Source organism: Eurosta solidaginis, chromosome 2, assembly GCF_040869045.1.
Source record: "Eurosta solidaginis isolate ZX-2024a chromosome 2, ASM4086904v1, whole genome shotgun sequence".
NCBI classification, from domain to species: domain Eukaryota; kingdom Metazoa; phylum Arthropoda; class Insecta; order Diptera; family Tephritidae; genus Eurosta; species Eurosta solidaginis.
Window position 1 is genome coordinate 183,696,708 of NC_090320.1, and position 19,809 is coordinate 183,716,516.

The following is a 19,809-nucleotide window of genomic DNA, read 5'->3' on the forward strand; positions in this document are numbered from 1 at the left end:
TTAAAGATATTAATGAGGGTTTTAAAAGGGAGTGGTGGTAGTTGTATATGTGAAGGCGTTTTCGCAATATCGACCAAAATGTGGACCAGCGTGACTCAGAACATCATATATCGGGTACCGCTAATTTATTTATATATGTAATACCACGAACAGTATTCCTGCTGGTTCGAAGGGCTTTTGGTTTCGCCCTGCAGACATTTTTCATTTTCTTCTACTTAATATGGTGGTGTCACACCCATTTTACAAAGTTTTTTTCTAAAGTTATATTTTGCGTCAATAAACCAATCCAATTACCATGTTTAATCCCTTTTTTCGTTTTTGGTATAGAATTATGGCATTTTTTTTCATATTTCGTAATTTTCGATATCGAAAAAGTGGGCGTGGTCATGGTCGGATTTCGGCTATTTTTTATACCAATACACAGTGGGTTCAGATAAGTACGTGAACTGAGTTTAGTAAAGATATATCGATTTTTGCTCAAGTTATCGTGTTAACGGCAGAGCGGAAGGACAGACGGTCGACTGTGTATAAAAACTGGGCGTTGCTTGAGCCGATTTCGCCTATTTTCACAGAAACCCGTTATCGTCATAGAGTCTATGCTCCTACAAAATTTCACAAGGATTGGTAAATTTTTGTTCGACTTATGGCATTAAAGTATCCTAGACAAATTAAATGAAAAGGGCGGAGCCACGCCCATTTTGAAAATTTCTTTTATTTTTGTATTTTGTTGCACCATATCATTACTGGAGTTGAATGTTGACCTAATTTACTTATATACTGTAAAGATTTAACATTTTTTGTTAAAATTTTTTTAAAAGTGGGCGTGGTCGCTCTCCGATTTTGCAAATTTTTATTAAGCGTACATATAGTAACAGGAGTAACGTTCGTGCCAAATTTCATCATGATATTTTCAACGACTGCCTAATTACAGCTTGCAAAACTTTTAAATTACCTTCTTTTAAAAGTGGGCGGTGCCACGCCCATTGTCCAAAATTTTACTAATTTTCTATTCTGCGTCATAAGTTCAACTCACGTACCAAGTTTCATCGATTTATCCGTCTTTGGTAATGAATTATCGCACTTTTTCGGTTTTTCGAAATTTTCGATATCGAAAAAGTGGTCGTGGTTATAGTCAGAAATTGTTCATTTTAAATAGCGATCTGAGATGAGTGCCCAGGAACCTACATACCAAAATTCATCAAGATACCTCAAAATTTACTCAAGTTATCGTGTTAACGGACAGACGGACGGACGGACATGGCTCAATAAAATTTTTTTTTCGATGCTGATGATTTTGATATATAGAAGTCTATATCTATCTCGATTCCTTTATACCTGTGCAACCAACCGTTATCCAATCGAAGTTAATGTACTCTGTGAGCTCTGCTCAACTGAGTATAAAAATCGAATCGGCTGGTATTCATATGAGTGGATCGCTTAATGCAGTCCTTGTTTCGCGATAAGTGACGCCAATTGGTACCACTGAGGAAGTTAAAGTCTTCTTCCACCCCCAAATCAGGGGAGGTATAACCTTTCCTCGCCGATAGGACAAAACAAAATTTAGACGCTAATTGTGTGGTTCGTCTTCGCCCATTCGCATAACTTACTTCGGGAAAGTGAATCGCAATATGAAATGAAATACTTACCGCAGCTAATTCCAATAACTTTACAGTTTTCTTCTATATTTTAATTTATATGTTTTGTATTTGTTGTTATTTTAAGTATTTAAATTCTTTATACGATGTTTATTTTTTTTACATTATTCAATATACATATATATCTCATTTTCATTTTATATTGTAAGGCTGAAGACAGAATGGAAGCTAGAAGTTTTGCTATAATATAAAGATAAAATAAAAAGTAACTTATAGCAAGCACTGTGCCTTCAGCCTAATTATTATCATTTACATTCACATCCCTTTACGTTTTTATTCATACATATTATAATTCGTTTACCTGGAGCAGTTTGCTCTTTATAATAAGTTTATGAACTATGATAACATAATTTATAAATGCCCGCTTTTTAGAAAATCATTTTATATCTTGTCAGCTTCTCATAAATGTGTTAATTTCTTCTTATTTAACATAGACATATATTTACACTTTAATTTACAAATTTACTTAGAGGTCTGCAAACATTGTTTACTGACAATCTGAATTTATTAGTTCTTCAGCGGATATAAATTTTTTCGAAATTTTTGTGCGTATTTTCATTAATCTGGAGCGATTTGCAGGTATAACACGCTGCGTACCTACATATGTGTATCGCGACGTCGAAATAATGAAACAATTCGTCTATACATAAATATGTATTTCCAAAAATACATTCCATGTGTTACATATTTATTTTCCACTGAGCTATCCTATGTAGCGTAGTAATTTTAGGTAAAATAAGGCCAAATCTCGGAAATCGAGAAAAGAAGTTGGAAACTTGCATACGCTTATATTTTACCGGAGTTATAACTTCCGAATTGTGGTGAATAGGTGAGTCTACATGGGACCTACAATTCGTAGGAAAAATTAAAATATGGAAAAATTAAAAACTGGGCTGAGTTAGTCTGCCTTACCTAAGGATAAGCGGGTTAGGGGCTTAGAATATACCCAAATTCTTCATGGAACATGGGGCCGGGATAGCCTAGAATGTTGTATGTGGCCATACCAAATCGTTCCCGGAAAAAAATAAAAATAAAAAATAAAATATAAGTTTACCTTCGAGTTTTAATTTTTCCTACATGTTTTACCCCGACTACAAACGGCGACTGCAAGGCAGATGAGTTTTCATTGAGAAGCTTTCCATGGCAGAAATGCACTCGGAGTGTTTGCCAAATCACTGCCGAGGGGCGACCTCGCTTTTTCTAATCGAAAAAATGTGTTTCTAAATTTTTGGTGGTATGTGTGCCCAGGACTTGAACCCAGGATCTTGGGTGTGTTAGGCGGAGCACGCTACCACCACCCCAAGGCACCTACCGTTCCCAAGTCGGTCGGCAAATGACCATCTACATTGAGAATACTCCCCAAAACCTATCGCGAAGACAACAACAACCCAACGTAAAGCAATGAATCTCCATTAGAAACAAAAAAGACATTCGGTACTCTGATGTTACACTAAGCGTTGCTTTTAGGGTTTTCTGAAGCAAGTATAATTGAAGAGACGAAGTTGGAAACCGGTCAGGACACCATTCTAGGAAAAACGAGGGCCACTTTTTTAAGTAGCGGTCTACGCATATTAGGACACATTCCCTGCAAACGGATGAAATCCGACAATATATAAAGCACTAGTAGATATTATCCGTCGGTTTATCCACATCCTCGGTGTGGAATTAAAGTACTTAACTCCTATTGCACTTAAAAAAAAAATGAAATGAAATGAAATGATGTCTATGACGTCAGTGGCAATAGTTGCTAGGTTAGCATGTTGCTCCCCTTTTCTCAAACAGACACAGACCAATATGACTGCCAGCCAATCAGAAATTCATTTCAGAATTCATTGCACCATGCCTCTTTTTTTGCCAGCTTCGTTAAGATATATTAAAATATACCCTCGAAATTTTGAGGTATTACAACCAATAACGACAGAGTTACGCCACTTTTAATGGGCTATTTCCGTGTAGGGACTATGGAAATAAAATGTTTTTGCTTCTCGTGTAAAATTGTTGGTTAGGGCCTTTGTGAATTAAGCTAACGATATGTATGTAGTTTCAAAATCGCCCCAGCCTAATGTGCATACATACTTTTGTAAACATGTGTCTGAATATGCAGTTGAATTTTTTTATTTTTTGAGTTAGTGGTCCCAAATGGCATAATCAGACAATTTAATGGAAACAGATAACACAAAACCAATATTTATACATAGATATTATTAATTTTTAATAATTTTTAAATATCTGATAATTTATCATTTTTTAGCTTTTATTCACAAGCGGTAAAAAAATGTATGATGCATATGTAGTTATTTACATGAATAAGAATACAAATATGAGAACATATACTTTCACATTACCTCCTATAACACCACTCTTACTAATTGTTTGAAATTATAAGCTTTTTTAAGGTCCTGTTTTGTTTTGGTACTGCTTATTGATAATTTATTGCATATTCAAGTCCTTATCTGCAATATTTATTTATAATTATAATTTATTTACTATTATCTTTATAAAAATATTATTCTTTGCTCTTTTATTGAAAAACTGTTCGAAACTTCCAGCAGAAGTTTTACTTTAATTCACAGTACAGTTGATTTGTGATGATTATTTTATTGATCAAACTTCCACAATTGTTCCGTTTTGATATTTTGTTTTGATGCCCTTTTCTATTGTCTTCATTTGAGTTCCATCACGCCTAATTTAGCGAGATTACCCAAGGTAGTGAGATCCCCAGGTTGTAAACGTAAGGCTTCTTGGTAACTGTTGGCCGCATGCTTAGTGCGCCCCAGCAGATGCAAAATGGCTCCTAAGTTTGTATGGGCATGGGCGTCGTTAGGTCTCATTTCCACCGCCTGCATGTTAAACAATTAAAAAGAAAAAACCGAAACAAAAAATAAGTATGTAAGCTTGAGTTCATGTAAAGACAATTGCTCATGGGCTGACGGCGCAGTGCTTGATATAAACTAGGGTAGTAGTGAAACGATGTTTGTTTTCATAAATTTTACAAGCTTAAATATTTGTGTCACTTTAATACAATTATCTACAAATTTTAAGACCCTCTTGCAGAACAGCTAGTTGTCTCTTTAACGAAGAGTTAATTTAAAAAATTTTTTAATACGTGTGAGTTTAACCCCTTTTGCCAGATTAACTCTGAGTTAAAAAGTTAACTTGTCATACTGTAAGTGGACCTAAGAAATAATATTCGTAGCTGCAATCTTTTTATCATAGCACCGCTTTTCGCTTGCACACTGCCGCCAGCCATAACGAGCGTTAATTATTCAATTTTTACCTTGCGGTACCAACTTTCTGCTTCCACTTTGCGATCCGACAAGCGTAGTGCAGTTGCGGCTGCAACCACTAACGCATAGTCATCGGGCGCAAGCTCAGCGGCACGTATCCGATAGAATAGCGCCTCTTCACTGCGTGACTGAGAGGTGAGAAACTCCCCTATATTGGCATAAGCAGGGCACCAAATGTTCAGTATGGAAATTTGAGAGTTTGCCGGAAAATAAAAAAATTAAAGGACTAATTAGTTTTCTCCTGCAATTTGAAAATATTCGCTGACAATAAAAGTCGTGAAGAATATATAAATAACACATAATTCAATACATTTTTTTTTTTGTTTTTATTTTTTAATTCAATACATTTGCGATGCATATACCCCAGCACCAATTCGCTCCTGTCAAGAGTCTGCGATCAAACTGCGCATCTACTAGTTGACTACGACAGCCTTAAATTATTTGTCGAGTACTTAGGTGTGATTTACAAAATATATTTTTTGATTAAGAAGCTGCTTTATATAGTTTATTTACAACACGTGCAGCTGCTGTTAAATGCATAGTCTTAAGCCCAATTTTTTAAAAATGTTTAAACTTACAACGACTTTTTGGGAATAAATTACAAAAAACAATATGTGGGTCGATAAGTATAAGAAAACGTTGGGCCTGCCGTAAGGAATGCCACATCATATAGTAAACTAGAATTATTTGTTCTCATATATAATATTATTACTATCTATTAATCGATTTTGCTCACTTTTATTAGATATGTTATTATTAATAAATGGAAAGAAGTACAGAAAGTTTTTCACGATAGTTCAATTCTTCTTCCACTTATGGCTTCAGAAACATAGAAGAATGATTACTCAAAAACGTGGCAGTGCCACGCCCATTTCCATTAAATTTGTGTTGTTCATTTTCGTATTATAAGTATAATATATTTCGAAGTAAAGTAGCATTAAAATAAATTTATTTTCGGCCTTTATATTCCGGTGTGGGCGTGGTCCTTTTCCGATAAAATTTTTTTTTGCCACAACCCTTTTTGAAAATTTTAAATTAGAGGTTGGTATTGCAACATACACATGAAATTTGATTATTGAAGCAGCATTATTTCCCAAATATTCAGGTCTTTGGTGTTTTCCGAAATTGTACATACATATATAAGCCCAACTTCGCTCATGTTGAATAGCGATAGAAGATGAGTGCTAAGGAACCCGCAAACCATTTTTCAACAAGAAATCTAAAAGTTACTCAATTTATCGTGTTCACAGATGACCGGACGGACATATATAAATTATTTTCTTTTTTTCCCCAAGCTAATATAAAGCTAAGGACACACTGAGCAGCGCGACATGTAGTGACGCCGGCGCTTCACTTTTTTGCCTATTCGATCAACATTGCCGCTCATGGCCGCGCCCCGCAGTGCTGCTGCCGCTACGAGCGAGCAACTCCAAAAGAAAACATGCAAATAATATTTTGCCGTGTAGTGCAGTGCAGCCCAGTGTGTCCTTAGCTTAAGTCCTCTTTGAGCTTTGCTCACCTAAGTATACAAAAATACAGATTCTGCAATAAGTATGTATCTTAAAAAGCAATGTTGCTTAGCATTAAAGGCCGATCCACAATGGAGTTTTGCATATAGATGTGTTCAACGCAATCTTATGCATGTCAGTAACATTGCCACAATCACGCAAGATGTTGCCTTTGTAAATATAAAGGAACTTTAGACTTGCCCATTCACATAAAAAATTTCTCATAGCACTATTATAAACAATTCAATATACAAGAAAAATACTTACTAACATATTTTGTGTCCTATTAGTTTTTTAATTTGTCGTTTTTAACTATGAAAAATGCCAGAAAAGTACCAACAAGGGGGAAAAATAATTTCACCTGCAAAATGTGAAAGCACCCTTAACCAAAGCAAATGTCAATTTCTTCTTTTTATGCTTTGTTTGCAACAAAAGTTAGAAACTGGTTACTTTTTAATGTCAGATGGCGCAAGTGTCGCTCGATCTGCCGTTCTCCATAATAATACGTGCAATCTACTCATTATGCATAAGATTGCGTTAAAAGCATCTATATGAAAAACTGCTTATGTGACGCGGTCTTTAGTTAGCTTGCATAATTTTTTTGAGAATGTGAGTTGCAGAGAAGATATCTGCGTTGCTATTTTAAATAGAAAGTTGGAACTCGAGTTGAAAATCGAAAACCTTAAAAGATCTAGGCGCAATAGATTTTTAGATATCAAAATATTGCAGGGCGTGGTTACCAACCAATATACAACAAAACAACAAAGGGTTTACAGTCTTAATTTACATGTAAAAGCTACAAAGCCTAGCTCTAACTAAGCATTGTACTACCTTGCGAGTATGTGCTGCTCTGTACACATCTTTCATTAGTACTATTCGCTTTGGAGACATGTCTTTTATATTTTGTAGCGTTCGTGTTGTTTTGCATGTGTAACGTAGCGTTACCATAACGTAACCACCCTCTGCATTTCCTTATTCCCTTAAACCTGAACCTCCTTGTACTTATGCTTGTATAGCATAGTCAACAACCACTAATAGCAAACCAATGAAATAGCACAATAATGGTGCGTTGACTTCTCAACCAGTTTCTATAGCATAGCCAAAAACCACTTGTATAGCATAGTCTACAACCACTAATAGCAAACCAATGAAAAGCACAATAATGGTGCGTTGACTTCTCAACCAGTTTGCGGCACCACCCATATAAACATCGAATTTGCATTTTTGCAATTCAGTCCTCGCAGGTGAGCCAGCGGTGGACTATTTTTCCCTCCGTCGCCAACCTTGGTGCTTGAGTGGCCCGCTGCCTCAATGACCACATACCCCTTCCCTTTCAGCTCGGGTTGCGTGGCAGGGGCGCCGTCATGGCGCGGGTCACCCTCCACCAGGGCTGGACGACGAGAGCGGTGTCTTCGGACTATTTTTCCCTCCATCGCCCACCCTGGTGCTTGAGCGGCCCGCTGCCTCAATGACCACATGCCCCTTCCCCCTCAGCACGGGTTGCGTCGCAGGGGCGCCTTCATGGCGCGGGTCACCCTCCACCAGGGCTACTTCGGACTACTCTTCCCTCCGTCGCCCACCCTGGTGTTGAGCGGCCCGCTGCCTCAATGACCCAAAGCACCCCCCCCCCCCCAGCTCTGGTTTAATGGGCTGGCCGGAGCGGTGGGACCACTGCGTGAGTCAACCCTTGCTGCACCAGGACGACGAGAGTGGTGTCTTCGGACTACTTTTCCCTCCGTCGCCCTGATCTGGTAAGCAATGACCCGCTGCCAGAACGATCGCACGACCCCTCTCCATAGCTCTGGTTTCAGCCGTGAGCCGATGCGTGCGCACAGGGGCTATCGCTGTGCCGTTAAGGTGCACTTCCCCTCCGCGCACGGATCGACCCACGGTGTCTCGGCTGGTAGAGCCCCGCCCCCCTTACGCACCTTCTATTAGCGTGCAAGTAGGGAGGCGGGGGTGTCCAGCGGTGAAACCAGCACTAACCGAGTCCTCGCAGTCTCTTCCCCAGGTGACCGACCGGCCTACTATCGATTCTGCCGAATACTGCCGATCCCGCCGATACCGTCAACCGACCCCGCCCGGATCGAGCCGCCGCTGTCCTGGTAAACCCCATCGCCAGCCTACTTACCCTCTCACCACGGCCCTGGTACGCGCTCCGTAGCCCACCGCCGCTGCCGTCGCATCGTCGCACCCCTGGTGCCGCCGCTGCTTCGCCGACCGTTGGCCGTCCACCATACTACCGCCGTGCCCATCCCGCCTTGCTGGTGCCGCCGCTGCCACACCAACCTTTGGCCGTTCGCCATCCTACCGCCGTTAAGCCGCTGCATCCGTCCCGCCGCTGCTACACCAGCCACTGGCCGCTCTCCATCCAACCACAGTTAAGCCGCTGCATCCGTCACGCCGCTGCTACGACGACCGTTGTCCGTCTGCCATCCTACCGCCGTTAAGCCGCTGCATCCGTCACGCCGCTGCTACGACGACCGTTGGCCGTCTGCCATCCTACCGCCGTCAAGCCCCTGCTTCCGTCCCGCCGCTGCTACGATGACCGTTGGCCGTCCACCGCCCTACCGCCGTTAAGCTGCTGCATCAGTCACGCCGCTGCTACGGCGGCCGTTGGCTGTCTGCCATCCTACCGCCGTTAAGCCGCGGCATCCCTCCCGCCGCTGCTACACCAGCCACTGGCCGCTTGCCATCCTACCGCCGTTAAGCCGCTGCTTCTATCCCGCCGCTGCTTCCGCACCGCCGTACCAGCCCGTCCGTTAGCCGCCGTTCCGCCCCCTCGCCATCTTGCGACGGAAAGCTGCTGCCCGCCTAACATCTCCAGCCGTGTGTGCGTGTGTTCGTAACACATAAATATCGTGTATTTATTCAGTAGGGGTTTGTGGGACCTTTACTCGACTCTGGATTGACTGAGCGTTACCCCAGCCTTAGACAAAACCCACCTCATAAATGGCGCCCGAGCAGGGACCCTCCTCCGCAGATGACCGTGGAAAAACAACTACAACCACCACCAACACTGCCGGGCGGGTTCAACGAACACACCGCTAGAAACAACAAACACACCGTCCCCGAAGTTACGATGCTGAATACCGACTCACTCAATTGGATCTACTTACTGAAAAGGGAGAGGCTGATAGAGGAGTGCAAGAAGCATAGCATTCCCGTGGAAGGCCAAACCGTAGCCGAGCTACGACGCGCACTGAGCACGTATGTGCAAGCAAAACGCACGAGGAAATCAAGTGAAGACCTACTGAAGGAGTTGGAGAAGGAGGTAGAAGAGGACGAAGGAAAACCAGTTAAACTACCATCACCGACACTAAACATCTCCCTAACACCACCGACCAAGTCAATCCCTACCATCCCGATTCATAGTCCCCAGCCGCATGCGCATGAAACAGAACGCGCACCACCGAAACGAGACGAAATGAGCACCGGTGAGCTAATGAATATCGTCCGCCAGTGGGATCTGCATTTTTCGGGAGAGGAGTCGCTGCACGAATTTCTGGGGAGCTCGCCGAATGTTACCGCATCCCCGTCGACCGGCTCCTCCTAACGCTGCCGGAACTGCTGCGTGGCAAAGCACTCCAATGGTACCGCATCCGTAAGCAACAAATCAACCATTAGAGCGATTTTCGAAGGGAGGTGAAACTTTTTTTCTGCCTAAGCGTCATCTTCAACATTTAGAAGAGGCCATCCGAAAACGCAGGCAACAAGGCCGAGAAAAAGCCAAGGACTATGTCCTCGCATTGGAAACTCTGATCAGCCAGCATCCGACAATGTGCAAGGGAAATCACCTCGAGCGAATATACGATGGCATACGCGTTGAATACCGCCTCTTCGTCAAGCGGAGCGAGTTTAAGACGATCGATGAGCTCCTGGAAATAACGGAGGAATATGAGCTGCTAAAAAACGAGCAAGCGAAACAGGACGAAGAGGATATCTACAGCCTGTATCATCTTCAAAAGGAGTACGATAGCAAGCAGTGCTGCTGGCGCTGCAAGGAACGCGGACACCGCCGCTCCCAATGCAGGGGCCGCTGGAGAATATTCTGCTTCAGGTGTGGACAAGACAAAATCCTCTGCAGGACCTGCCTATGCCCTTCGACCAGCAAATGCACCGACAACAACACATCCAGGATGCCGTCAAACCATGTGAGAGGAAGCCGCCAAGCATTATTTGTTCGGCCAGAGAAGCCAATGAAACCACCAAGCTGCGAGCCCACTACCGAAATGCAAGTAGATAACCGTTTCTACATACCGATAACCATCGAGGGCATGGGCGTGCACGCGCTAGTGGACACCGGCACCACCCTCTCATACGTCGATGAGTCAATACGAAACCACCTGGAGAGGAACAACACCAAACCACATCTTAACAGGCGAAGCGTCCAATTGGCAGACCAAACGTGTGTCTATAGTTCGAATTCCTACCCAGCAAGGATTACGTACCACGGACGAATGACTAACACAATGATGTCCGTCATCCCGAACCTGGCAGAACGGATGATCTAAGGAATGGACTTTTTACGGGAAAGGGGAATCGCCCTCACGCTAGATGGCCAGCCGTTAGAAGTCACCTTGACCAGAAGATCAGCCGAATTAAACACACTATGTACAATGGCCAGCTGGAATACGCGAACAATGGCCAAAATTCGGAGCAGGAAACTTTTTCAGCGCACCACCGGAAGCGATCGAGCAAAACCGTTAGCCCAATTACCGCAGCCGAACATTCGACCATCCGTAAGCATAACCGACCGCTGAAGTAACGCTTTTACCCCCGTTACCCGGCTATACAACAATATAACTTGAATAAAGAGTACCGAAAAGGAGCGCCGAATGCGATATATCATGCGCTGTCCCACCGCCCGTTACAAAACACCAACACACCGACACAAAAACCAGACATATTTTACACAATAAAAAGCGAAAGAGAAGAGCCCGGTGAGATTATTGGTAACCATGCAATATCCGCAGCCACGGAAAATAGTAACCGCCGACTTCGTGCCACCACTACCACGTTCCAAGCAAAGAAGCAACTACCTCCTCGCCATGATCAACAAATTCTACAAGTGAGTGGAGTTAATCCCTGCGCGCCAAGCAAAAACGGCAAGGGTGCTCAAAGCGCTACAAGAAGAGGTCATATACTTACTTCGTTGTCCGAAAACCTTCCTCACCGACAATGGGAAGCAGTTCGGCGGAAAAGCGTTAGCACCGTTCCTGAGCGACCGCCGCACATGGGATTAGGAGATTCCACAAATGGCACTTGCAATAAACATGGTCAGAAAAGAGGGTACAAAAGCATCTGCAGCAGGCATAAACTGCGGCGAAATAAAAAGATGTCAGAGCGGGTGCACACGGAGGGAGCAGTACCAGTGGCCAACCAACCGAGCAAAAACACAAAGGGGACCAATTTTTTCCAGGCCACATTCAACTGAATACCTGATAGCCATGATCAAATCACAACCCGGGGAAGATGGAAAAGAAGAAGAAGAATATTATGTATTATAATGAATTGTATGAAATATACTCTGTTAGTTTTAAGAACAATGATATGTAATTATTCTTACGTTATACAAACGAATTAAAAACATAAACTCTGTTAGATATAAGTGGAATGACTCTGCATATTTTTGAGAAAAAAAAAGGAAAAATAATTAATAAAGTGCTTCGCCCACACGCACACCGGCATAACACCTAGGCCATGCCTGGAGATCCATCTTTCCCCACCGCAGCTTTCCGTCAACCGAAGTGGGAGGGGGACTGTAACGTAGCGTTACAATAACGTAACCACCCCCTGCATTTCCTTATTCACTTAAACCTGAACCTCCTTGTACTTATGCTTGTATAGCATAGTCAACAACCACTAATAGCAAACCAACGAAAAAGCACAATAATAGTGCGTTGACTTCTCAACCAATTTCTATATCATACCCAAAAACCACTTGTATAGCATAGTCAACAACCACTGATAGCAAACCAATGAAAAGCACAATAATGGTGCGTTGACTTCTCAACCAGTTTGCGGCACCACCCATATAAACATCGAATTTGCATTTTTGCAATTCAGTCCTCGCAGGTGAGCCAGCGGGAGTGGTTGTCTTGTTAAAGACAAAATAACCACTCCGGCTAGCTAGCTGAGTGGAAGGGGCGCTGTCATGGCGCGGGTCACCCTCCACCAGGGCTGGACGACGAGAGCGGTGTCTTAGGACTATTTTTCCCTCCGTCGCCCACCTTGGTGCTTGAGCGGCCGCTGTCTCAATTACCACATGCTCCCTTCCCCCTCAGCTCGGGTTGCGTGGCAGGGGCGCCGTCATGGCGCGGGTCACCCTCCACCAGGGCTGGACGACGAGAGCGGTGTCTTCGGACTACTTTTCCCTCCGTCGCCCACCCTGGTGTTGAGCGGCCCGCTGCCTCAATGACTCAAAGCACCCCTCACCCCAGCTCTGGTTTAAAAGGCTGGCCGGAGCGGTGGGACCACTCCCACGTGTTAGCTAGGGAGAAGAGGGTGCGGCCGTGGCGTGAGTCAACCCTTGCTGCACCAGGACGACGAGAGTGGTGTCTTCGGGCTACTTTTCCCTCCGTCGCCATGGTCCGGTAAGCAATTACCCGCTGCCAGAACGACCGCACGACCCCTCTCCATAGCTCTGGTTTCAGCCGTGGGCCGATGCGTGCGCACAGGGGCTATCGCTGTGCCGTTAAGGTGAACTTCCCCTCCGCGCACGGATCGACCCACGGTGTCTCGGCTGGTACAGCCCCGCCCCCCCCCCCCTTACGCTCCTTCTATTAGCGTGCAAGTAGGGAGGCGGGAGTGTCCAGCGGTGAAACTAGCGCTAACCGAGTCCTCGCAGTCTCTTCCCCAGGTGACCGACCGGCCTACTATCGATTCTGTCGAAGACTGCCGATCCCGCCGATACCGTCAACCGACCCCGCCCAGAACGAGCCGCCGCTCTCCTGGTAAACCCCATCGCCAGCCTACTTCCCCTCTCACCACGCCCTGGTACACGCTCCGTAGCCCACCGCCGCTGCCGTCGCATCGTCGCCCCTTTGGTGCCGCCGCTGCTTTCATCCCGCCGGTGCTACGCCGACCGTTGGCCGTCCGTCATTCTACCGCCGTGCCCATCCCGCCTTGCTGATTCCGCCGCTGCCACACCAACCACTGCGCGTTCGCCATCCTACCGCCGTTAAGCCGCTGCATCCGTCCCGCCGCTGCTACACCAGCCACTGGCCGCTTGCCATCCTACCGCCGTTAAGCCGCTGCATCCGTCACGCCGCTGCTACGACGACCGTTGTCCGTCTGCCATCCTACCGCCGTTAAGCCGCTGCATCCGTCACGCCGCTGCTACGGCGACCGTTGGCCGTCTGCCATCCTACCGCCGTTAAGCCGCGGCATCCGTCCCGCCGCTGCTACACCAGCCACTGGCCGCTTGCTATCCTACCGCCGTTAAGCCGCTGCTTCTATACCGCCGCTGCTTCCGCACCGCCGTACCAGTCCGTCCATTACCCGACCGTTCAACCGCCCTACCGAACTTCCTCTACTCCAACGACCGTTAGCCGCCGCTCCGCCACCTCGCCATCTTGCGACGGAAAGCTGCTGCGCGCCTAACATCTCCAGCCGTGTGTGCGTGTGTTCGTAACACATAAATATCGTGTATTTATTCAGTAGGGGTTTGTGGGACTTTTACTCGACTCTGGATTGACTGAGCGTTACCCCAGCCTTAGACAAAACCCACCTCATACATGTTTCTGTATACTGTTCGTTTAGCTACGCCTAAGGCCCGAAGACTCTAAATTTTAGGGTGGCTTCTCCGGGTTTGGGATGATAATCTCCGGGTGTGAGGCGTGATCATTTAAAACTTATTACTTGCACCTGCTATGAAATTTAACATAGATTTTTTTAAGTAAAATGTGTGAAACCTTGATATTTTACGTAAAATTGTTTTTTTATAGCAACACTAAGTAGCTCGTTGCTTCTGTTTGAAATACTAAATGGGAGATCTTAAATTGAAAAATTTAACCGGATATTAATGGCATTTAAATTACGTTTGAAATGATTCTCACTTCATATTAAAATCGAAGAGCCCTAGCTATACCCGATTGTGTACCAGGTAGGAGTGGTGCTATATGTGATTCGTTAGCAGGTAGAAGAAAATGATTCTAATTTGTTAAGCTATAAGATTGTTCCATTTTCGGCATAATACTTTGGGGGACTCTGTACGCGATTCACTAACTTTTTTAACAACATTCGATAGCGGTAACTTAGCTTAACCACAATTTTCACAATTCTGCTATTCCATAATTTTTGTTATCGTTGTTGATTTTGACAAATGACAATTGTCGTGGTCTTTGTTGATGTAGTTAAGCTGCTCAGAAAGTTGTTAAAATTTATTTTCTTGCTTAAATATACAAATTACGCTACTCAACAAATTTTGATCAACTTTAGTATCCAAGAATAAAATAGACCTTTCCTAAAGTGAAAATTTCTCCAGATTCCGAATATGACTTCCATTTTCCCGTGGCAGATATACTTTTCGAGATATCGGCGAAAATATGAAAATCCCCATTTTTGCAGAACACTACTTCATATAGGTACGGCAAAAATTAGTATTTTTCATTTTTTCGTTTTAAACTGTTGAATTACAAATTATAATAATTTCCATAAACATTTCTTGCCTTCACCTCTTTAGAGTATCTTCAGTAGTTTGGCCACTATGCCAAAAAACGTTGAAAAAATTTTGAAAAAAAAAAAGAAATTTTTTACAAAATTTCAGATTTAACCACTTTAAAATCGGAAAAATTCTATGGACGAAAAAAAGTTAGCCCTCCAATGTTGTAGGTAATTTAACTATGAAGATTTAAAGCATACTACAACAATCGAACGTGCCGTTGACTCTATAGCCCCGTTAACTTGCAAGCGTCTATCCTAAAATTTTAGTATTACTTTGATAAAATTGGCGAAACATTTCATTTGGTCACTCTACCTTAGGGTCTAATGAATTTAAAAAGACATCAAGTATTTAATCATCTACTGTTTATTGTAAATTTTGTGTTGGAAATTGTAGTGCAAATTTATACATACTCTATCGGTAGATGTATTTACGAAATGGCTTGTTGCAAAAGAGATTTTAAATGTAAAAATAATCCGGATTATTTTTGCTTTATTTGCGGACATTATATTTTCGGAAACTCAGCTCGGAAAATAACTAATTCTGTCAAAGATGCATACTTTCATTATTTCAGTTTCCGTGTAAAAATCTCGATAAATCTTGGACACCTCATTTTAATTGCGCCTGCTGTAGATTAACTTTAATGAGATGGGTATCGGGTAAAGGTCATAACATGAAGTTTGGTGGTTCAATGATGTAGACTGAACCCTTTAACCACGACCAGTGCTATTTTTGCGTGATAGACCTTAAAGGTAGAACGAGAAAAAAGAGGAAATTAATAAGTTATCCAAATGTGGCATCAGCTAAAAAACCAAAACTACATGACCATACCTTACTCATACCTAGGCCGCCTATAAGTTTTGAAGCCTCAAGCGAAAGTGACTCCGAAGCAGATAATTCCGACAGTGAACAAGAAGGAGAGGTCCCACATCGAGTCTCACAAGCCGAACTTAATGACTTGGCCAGAGATTTTAAATTATCGAAATTTGAAAGCGAAGTTCTAGGATCTCGCTTACAGCAATGGGGCAGCCTGGACCCTTCGACAAGTACTTCCAAATTTCGAAATAGGCACAAGACTTTCTCTTCTTTTTTTACTAAAAGTGAAAATATTTGCTACTGCAATGATGTTCAAGGTTTATTTGAAGCACTAAAATTAGAAAATAAACTGGATGATTGGCGCTTGTTTATAGACAGTTCAAAGCATAGTTAAGCATAGTTTAAAAGCAGCATTACTCCATAAAGAAACTCGTTACCGTCAATAACAGTGGCACATTCTGAGAATACTAAAGAAACTTATTTAAGCATATCCAATTTACTTGAGCTCATTCAATATAAACAATTTAATTAGAAAATTTGTGCGGACTTAAAGGTAAGCAGTTTCGGTGGTACAATTTAAAATAAATAGTATACGAAATACATCCCAGGTTGTATAATTCTCGAACTTCAAGGAGGTTTCACTAAATATTGCTGTTTTCTCTGTCTTTGGGACAGCCGTGCTAGAGAAACCCATTATATTCGGGAAAATTGTTCACCAAGAGCTGAGTACGAAGCAGGTGCCTTCAATATCGCAAACCCGCCTTTAGTAAATCCCGAACGATTTATTTTGCCAGCACTTCACATCAAATTAAGATTAATGAAAAATTGTGTAAAGGCTTTAAATAAGGACGCGCCATCCTTCCAGTACCTAACGAAATCTTTCCCTAAAATAACTCAAGCCAAATTAAAAGAAGGTATATTTGTTGGTCCGCAAATTAGAAAGTTGCTGAAAGACGAAAATTTTGCGAATCATTTATCATCAGTAGGAGCAGCGGCTTGGGACAGCTTTAAGCAAGTCGTTAGTGGATTTCTTGGCAACAACAAAGATCCCAACTATAGAGAGATGGTCAAAGATGGTTGAAAAACTACAGTGCTATGGAATGCAACATGTCCTTCAAAATGAATTTTTTGCATTCACATTTGGATAATTTTCCCGCAAACCTAGGTGCTGAAAGTGATGAACAGGGTGAAAGGTTTCACCAAGACCTCATGATTTTTGAAAAGCGTTACCAAGGTTTTTGGAATGAAGAAATGATGGGAGATTATTGCTGGACAATAATAAGGGAGACAAACACAGAAAATTATAATAAACAGGTAGTTAAAAGTACCCACGTCCCTCACTATTGACCACCACAGTAAAATCGCTCAATTTGACTTTTTTTAGATGCAGATATGTATGTATTTAATGTTGTTGTCGTTGTTGTTTTTTTACTGGATTGCTGATTTATACTCATATTACTCAATTGAATACAGTTTAACGTGCAAACATACTTATGTCTATAATGAAACGTTATAAAAAAATAAAAACGTAGTTTGAATAAAAATTGTCTCTGAGAAAAATTGTAGGACAGACGCCTGAAAGTTAACGGGGGTATAGTCTGAACGGCACCACCGATTGTTGTACTGGTATGCTTAAAATTTTCGTAGTTAAATTACCTACAACATAGGAGGGCTAAATTTTTTTCGTCCATAGAATTTTTCCGATTTTAAAGTGGTTAAATCTGAAATTTTGTAAAAAATTTCTTTTTTTTCTCAAAATTGTTTCAACGTTTTTTGGCATAGTGGCCAAACTGTTGAAGACACTGAAAGGAGGTGAAGGCAAGAAATGTTTATGAGAATTACTATAATTTATAATTCAACAGTTTAAAACGAAAAAATGAAAACTAAAAATGTTTGCACTACCTATATTAAGTAGTGTTCTGCAAAAATTGGAATTTTCATATTTTCGCCGATATCTCGGAAACTAGATCTGCCACAGGAAAATGGAAGTCGTATTCGGAATTAGGAGAAAAATTTACTTTAGGAAAGGCCTATTTTATTTTTGGAGATTTTTTTTGTAGGGTAGTGTTATAATTATATCTACTGAAGTTAAATTTGCGATTTGAGTTTGCGTCGCCGCGGAACGCAACTGCAATACATGAGTGGTGGACCTTGCTGGTGAACACTGGAAAAGCATAAAAAACGGGCGGAAAATTTGTACAAATGATTAGAGTTTTTTTCTCAATTATTCTTTGACCTTTTCGAAAATGACATTAGCAGAGATACCACTTTTTCTAAAAATGATTAAATAAACACTTAAAAATTGTTGTTAGTTAGTGAATCAATCTATCGACAATGCAACCAATAATTGACTGTGGTAAAAATCACGATATCATAAACGACAAAGGTTAGTGAATCGCACTACTCACGTATGCTGTTTTTGTTTTTCTACTTCTTTAAAATCATCTTTGTTTATATATTTCAATGCCTTCCAGTACATTTAACAGTATACCTTTCTGTTGCATACTTACAAACAAAAGGGTACATCTTCAATATCTTTTTATAGTACTCGCCTACCAAACCGACGGACCTGCCGTCGAACGACAGTTGTTCATCAAACCCTACAAGTATACCTATCTGATTTTTGTTATCATATAAAGTATTGACGCAAATATACTTAAAAATATAAAATAAGCCAAAATAGTACCAACCATAGTAGTGATACACACTAGACTGTTGCGGTGCTAACTCCAATGCACGTTTAAAACACACCTCTGCCTCCGCCGCCCGGCTACTCTGTACACGCAAGCATTCGAAAATAAAAAATAAAAGGAACAAATGTATAATTTTTTATATAATAAAACTGAGTAACAATCACAAAAACTGGCTTAGGAAGCTCTACAATATTATTTTTAATGCATGAAATTACATTTCTTGCCACTGTGATTCCGTACGAAAGATGAGCTGCCACCTGACTCGGTTGTAACTGTAATGCCGCGTAGTGATACCTCTCCGCTTCACTCCATTGCTGTAACCGACCAAATACATCACCTATGCGATTATACAGAATATCACGCTGGTAGTACGTCGAAGGAAGTGTGTGTAGCGCTTCGCGGTAAACGGCCAGAGCACGTTGTAACTTGCCTTGCTCTGCATATAGAGCTCCCAGCTGCAGGTACGCGGAAATTCGTGCATTATCGTGGCCTGCTCGATCACGTACGCCGTCACCATTTAGTTGTGTGCCCTCCCTGAGAATTTGGGCTGCCTCTCGACACCTTCCCAGCGCAATAAGCGATACTCCCAAATTCAGGAATGCCACTGTGAACGAATATTGAAACAAAGTGTTGGACTTGGGTATGACTAATAGATATGTGCGTATTAATTATTATTATTATTATTGTATTTGGGAAATATTAGTACAATAAGACCTGACTGCAGTCTTTTTTAGTACAACTTTTATCAAATAACACTTACTCAATAATATTTATGTTAACAAAATCAATTTAATTTAAATTGAAAAATTATATCAAAACTAGCAGACCCGGCAGACGTTGTTCTGCCCTAAATTTGGCCTATTTGCATAAGCTTTTTCCGTCTAACTCTGCCCTACCAATCTACCCTTTTTCCTAATCTTTTTAATCACTCCTCCCTCCGTCTTTTTCGCTTCATCTCCATCTTCGTCTCATTCTATCTCTTTCTCAGTCTCCTTCTCTCAAGTTTTTCTCCTTCTTCTTCATCTCTTATTGCCAGTCCCAGAGAGTGGTATGTATTTTGTTCCAGTCCCATTCCGAGTCTCAGTCCCAGTCCCACTCCGAGTCTCAATCTCAGTCCCAGTCCTAGTCCTAATCCCAGTCCCAGTCCGTCTCTGGTATACTTCCCGGAAAAAAGCATCGTAAATA

The 19,809-nt window shown here is 42.2% G+C and overlaps 1 protein-coding gene across 32 annotated transcripts in view; it reads right to left on the reverse strand.

Moving 5' to 3' along the window:
• Nucleotides 1-1,672: 1,672 nt before the first annotated feature.
• The window catches only part of Tmtc2 (Transmembrane O-mannosyltransferase targeting cadherins 2), a 740,743-nt gene continuing 722,606 nt past the window's right edge, over nucleotides 1,673-19,809 (reverse strand). For 30 of the 32 annotated variants that reach the window (XM_067766547.1, XM_067766560.1, XM_067766550.1 and 27 more), the window contains 4 exons: nucleotides 18,840-19,228; nucleotides 18,622-18,706; nucleotides 4,933-5,090; nucleotides 1,673-4,495 (listed from right to left, as the gene is read on the reverse strand). In XM_067766547.1, the coding sequence (XP_067622648.1) occupies nucleotides 4,319-4,495; nucleotides 4,933-5,090; nucleotides 18,622-18,706; nucleotides 18,840-19,228 (809 nt within the window). In that variant the 3' untranslated portion in view covers nucleotides 1,673-4,318. Of the gene's footprint in view, nucleotides 4,496-4,932; nucleotides 5,091-18,621; nucleotides 18,707-18,839; nucleotides 19,229-19,809 lie in introns of those variants that run through there. The other 2 variants (XR_010949712.1, XM_067766570.1) reach the window with 2 other exon arrangements.